This window comes from Wolffia australiana, chromosome 3, assembly GCF_029677425.1.
Source record: "Wolffia australiana isolate 7733 chromosome 3, ASM2967742v1".
Lineage (NCBI taxonomy): Eukaryota > Viridiplantae > Streptophyta > Magnoliopsida > Alismatales > Araceae > Wolffia > Wolffia australiana.
Window position 1 is genome coordinate 14,555,771 of NC_135837.1, and position 4,691 is coordinate 14,560,461.

The window sequence follows — 4,691 nt, forward strand, 5'->3', positions numbered from 1 at the left end:
TATCTCTCTCTTCTCTCTCTATTTCTATCTCTATCTCTATCTCTCTCTCTCTTCTCTCTCTCTCTCTCTAAATCTTACTCTCTCTCTATTTCTTTCTTTATCAATCTCTCTCTCTCTCTAACTCTTACTCTCCTCTCTGTTTCTATTTCTATTTATATCTCTCTCTATAACTCTAACTCTATCTATATATATTTATTTTTTCAGTTGTATATAAGATTGAGGTCTTGTCTTGGTGCGGATCTGGGTGGATCTCTGCAGTAAGAATCTTCTTACTGTGACTTAGCCCTAAAGTTGGTTTTTTTTTCTTTCCAAGAAAAAGTTACCCTCTTCATTCTTCACGGACTCCCGCCCCGCCTTCTTCTTCTATCTATCTCTATCTCTATCTCTATCTCTCTCTCCCAGTCTCTCTCTATCTCTCCCAGTCTCTCTATCTCTCTCTCTACTCTCTCTCTTCCAGTCTCTCTATATCTCTCTCTACTCTCTCTCTTCCAGTCTCTCTATCTCTCTTTCTACTATCTCTCTTCCAGTCTCTCTCTATCTCTCCCAGTCTCTCTATCTCTCTCTACTCTCTCTCTTCCAGTCTCTCTATCTCTCTTTCTACTCTCTCTCTATCTCTCCCAGACTCTCTATCTCTCTCTCTACTCTCTCTCTTCCAGTCTCTCTATCTCTCTTTCTACTCTCTCTCTCCCAGTCTCTCTCTCTCCCTGTCTCTCTCTATCTCTCCATCTCTCTCTACTCTCTCTCTTCCAGTCTCTCTATCTCTCTCTACTCTCTCTCTCTCCCTCTCTCTCTATCTCTCTTTCTACTCTCTCTCTCTCTCCCTGTCTCTCTATCTCTCTCTCTACTCTCTCTCTCTCTCCCTGTCTCTCTATCTCTCTCTCTACTCTCTCTCTCCCTGTCTCTCTATCTCTCTCTCTCTCTTTCTCCCTCTCTCTCGCTCGCTCTCTCGTTCTCCCGCTCTCTCGCTCTCTCTCTCTCTCTCTGTGTCTATCTTTCTCTCTCTAGTCTCTATCTATCTAATCTATGCATTGATCCCATCCATCTACCTTTCTATCCATCCAACTATCTATCCATCCATCAATCTATCCATCTCTTCATTTATCTATCCTTTTGTTCTATCTATCCATCAATCTACCGCACTATCTATCCGCCGCCATATCTCCCTTCTAATGTCCATCTATCTCACCATCCATCTATCAGTCTATACATTTCTCTATTCTTGTCTATCTATCTTTGTTTTCTACTGTCTCTCTCCAAACTTTTAGCTGTCTATAAGGCAGCAAACAGATCCGGGGGTATCTCAGTTGCGCGAGAAGAGAGAGAAAGAGAATGAGGGAGAGGGAGGAGAGCGTGGACGAGGACAGACTCAACTTCGAGATCTTCTCCATTTTGGAGTCCAAGTTCCTCTTCGGCTACGAAGAGAAGAAGCTTCTCCGGCGGCCGGCGGCGGGCCGCGTGAGAGTTCTCTCACTAGACGCCGGCGGCGCCACCGCGGGTCTCTTCGCCGCCGCCTGCTTGACCCACCTCGAAGCCGCGCTCCAACGGTTAACCGCCGACCCCGCCGCGCGCATCGCCGACTTCTTCGACGTCGCCGCCGGCGCCGGCGCCGGCGGCGTGTTGGCGGCGCTGCTCTTCGCCGGCGGCGCCGACGGCCGCCCGCTCTTCTCCGCCGCCGCCGCCTTCCGCCTGCTCGCCGCCTTCCGCCGCCGCCGCCGCCGTCGTCTTCTCCGCCGTCTCCTCGGCAAAAACCCCGCGTGCAACGCGTGGGATAAAGCCGCCTTCGAGGGGGTCTTCGGGCGGCTCACGCTGCGCCACGCGCTGAAGCCGCTGCTCGTCGCGTGCTACGACGCGGCGACGGCGGCGCCGTTTTTGTTCTCGCGCGCCGCGGCGGCGGATAGCGAGAGCTTTGACTTTCTGCTGAGGGACGTTTGCGCGGCGACGGTGGGCGGCGCCGCCGAGGTGAGGTCGGTTGATGGGGCGACGGTGGTGGCGGCGTTGGACGGCGGCGTGGCGGCGGGGAATCCGGCCGCCGCGGCGATTACGCACGTTCTGAATAATCGCGGGGAGTTCCCGTTCTCTGTGAAGCCGGAGGACTTGTTCGTGCTTTCGGTGGGGAATGGGGAGGCGAAGTCTCCGTCGTTGCCCTCTGAGATCGCCCGAGTCGCTGCTCAAGTCGCCGTCGATATGGTATGTTGCCATATCTCTCTCTCTCGTTCTGTCCCTCTCGCTCTTTCTGTCTCTTTCTCTCACTCTCTCTTGCTTGATCTCTCTCTCTTTCTCTCTCGTCATCTTTCTCTTTCCGTCCTTCACTCTCTTGCTTCATCTCTCTCCTTTCATCTTTCTCTGTCCCTCTCTCTCTCTCTCACTCTCTCTTGCTTCATCTCTCTCTCCTTTCATCTTTCTCTGTCCCTCTCTCTCTCTCTCACTCTCTCTTGCTTCCTCTCTCTCTCCTTTCATCTTTCTCTGTCCCTCTCTCTCTCTCTAACTCTCTCTTTCTTCCTCTCTCTCTCCTTTCGTCTTTCTCTGTCCCTCTCTCTCACTCTCTCTTGCTTCCTCTCTCTCTCCTTTCATCTTTCTCTTTCTGTCCCTCACTCTCTCTTGCTTCAGCTCTCTCTCTCTCTCTCGTTCTGTCCCTCTCTCGCTCTTTCTGTCCCTTACTCTCACTCTCTGTTGCTTCATCTCTCTCTCTTTCTCTCTCGTCATCTTTCTCTTTCCGTCCTTCACTCTCTTGCTTCATCTCTCTCCTTTCATCTTTTTCTCTGTCCCTCTCTCTCACTCTCTCTTGCTTCATCTCTCTCTCCTTTCATCTTTCTCTTTCTGTCCCTCACTCTCTCTTGCTTCATCTCTCTCTCTCACTTCATGTCACCCTTTCTGTCCCTTACTCTCACTCTCTATTGCTTCATCTCTCTCTCTCTCTCTTGCGTCATCTCTTTCTCTCTATTCATCTATCCCTTTCTGTCCCTCACTCTCACTCTCCCTTGCTTCATCTATTTCTCTCTCTTCATCTCTCCCTTTCTGTCCCTCACTCTCACTCTCTCTCGCTTCGTCTCTCCATTTCTGTCCCTCACTCTCACTCTCTCTCGCTTCGTCTCTCCATTTCTGTCCCTCACTCTCCCTTGCTTCATCTCTCCATTTCTATCCCTCACTCTCACTCTCTCTCGCTTCGTCTCTCCATTTCTGTCCCTCACTCTCCCTTGCTTCATCTCTCCATTTCTATCCCTCACTCTCACTTGCTTCATCTCTCTCTCCCTCTCTCTCACTATCTCTTTCTGTCCCTCACTCACTATCACTCTCTCTTACTTCATTGCTCTATCTGTCTCTCCCTCACTCTGTCTCTGTCCCTGCTCACTCACTCTCTATCTTGTTTCATTTCTCTCTCTTTCTGCCCCTCACTCACTCTCTCGTGCTTCATCTCTCTCTCTCTTACTGTCCCTCACTCACTCTCTCTCTCATAATCTCTCTGCTCTTTCCATTTCTCTTTCTATCTCTCCGTCGCACACACCCTCTCAATCGTTCCACCCCTCTCTCACACACTCTCTCATTCCTTCTCAAGAATCCCTGACATTCTTTCTCTCACCCTCTCTCGTCCTCTTCCCCAACTTCCTCGCAATCTCCTTCTCTCTCCTACTCTCACTCGCTCACTTCCCCTGTCTTCTTGCTCCAGAAAAGGAGAAAAATCCCTTCTGACGATCTAAGTTTTTTATTGGAAGGTGGATCAAGCGGTGTCCATGGCTTTCGGCGAGTGGAGGCCACTCAGCTACGTCAGAATCCAGGTGAAAACTTGAAGAAAAAATCTAAAGTTTATAATCTAAGACTGGCATATTTTGGAAATTAACGAGTTTTCCAGGCTAGCGTGGCCTCGACGGCGAGCAAATCGGACTCAGAGGAGGGGGCAATGGCAGCAGCAGCGGCGCTGCTGGGCCAGAAGAGCGTGGAAGCGGTGCTCTTCCAAGGCAGGCAACTCAGCGATAAGACTAACGAGGAGAAGTTGGAAGAGACCGCGGCGGAGCTGATAAGAGAGAGAGAAGGCCGCAAGAGCTGCCCTTTTCCTGTGGTTATCTTCAAACCCACCCTTCCTCGTAGCTCTTCTTTCTCTCTCTCGGCCTCCCCCAAGCTTAAGCCGGGCTCGCGCCAGAGCCCGGTCAGCTCTCCCCCAACGCTGGGAGAGACATTGTAGAGAGAGAGAGAGAAATAGCGATGTCCATGATCTGTTCCTAGTTCACGGGTATGACTGACAGAGGAGAGAGAAAGGGTCTCCGCTACTGGCCAGTGGATTCTTCCAATCATGAAACAGGAGTATGGCATGCGTTATCTGACTGACTCCCCACGGGCCACGACTTGCTCTCTCTCTCTCTCCCTCTCTCTCTCTCCATTTTGGTCTCTTCACTCTCTTTCTCGCTCCCATTTGGTCCCTTCACTTCTCTCTCTCTCCCATTTGGTCTCTTCTCTTCTCTCTCTCTCCCATTTGGTCTCTTCACTCTCTCTCTCTCTATCCCATTTGGTCTCTTCACTCTCTCTTACTCTCTCCCATTTGGTCTCTTCACTCTCTCTCTCTCTATCCCATTTGGTCTCTTCACTCTCTCTTACTCTCTCCCATTTGGTCTCTTCACTCTCTCTCACTCTCTCCCATTTGGTCTCTTCACTTCTCTCTCTCTCTCTTCCATTTGATGTCTTCCCTTTCTCTCTCCCAT

The 4,691-nt window shown here is 50.7% G+C and overlaps 1 protein-coding gene across 1 annotated transcript; it reads left to right on the forward strand.

Annotated features, from left to right (window-relative positions):
• The first annotated feature begins 1,193 nt into the window (after positions 1 to 1,193).
• Positions 1,194 to 4,214, forward strand: LOC144701000 (patatin-like protein 3). The gene is made up of 3 exons (XM_078572628.1): positions 1,194 to 2,187; positions 3,711 to 3,773; positions 3,848 to 4,214. The coding sequence occupies exons 1-3, from the start codon at positions 1,330 to 1,332 to the stop codon at positions 4,175 to 4,177; spliced, it is 1,251 nt and encodes a 416-aa protein (XP_078428754.1). The 5' UTR covers positions 1,194 to 1,329; the 3' UTR covers positions 4,178 to 4,214.
• The last annotated feature ends 477 nt before the right edge of the window (positions 4,215 to 4,691 follow it).

Bases quoted from the DNA above. Each gene is read 5' to 3' on its own strand.
- LOC144701000 (XM_078572628.1), top strand. From the start codon at position 1,330: ATGAGGGAGAGGGAGGAGAGCGTGGACGAGGACAGACTCAACTTCGAG. The intron at 2,188-3,710 runs GTATGTTGCCAT...TTTTATTGGAAG, and splicing joins CTCAAGTCGCCGTCGATATG to GTGGATCAAGCGGTGTCCAT. The intron at 3,774-3,847 runs GTGAAAACTTGA...CGAGTTTTCCAG, and splicing joins TCAGCTACGTCAGAATCCAG to GCTAGCGTGGCCTCGACGGC.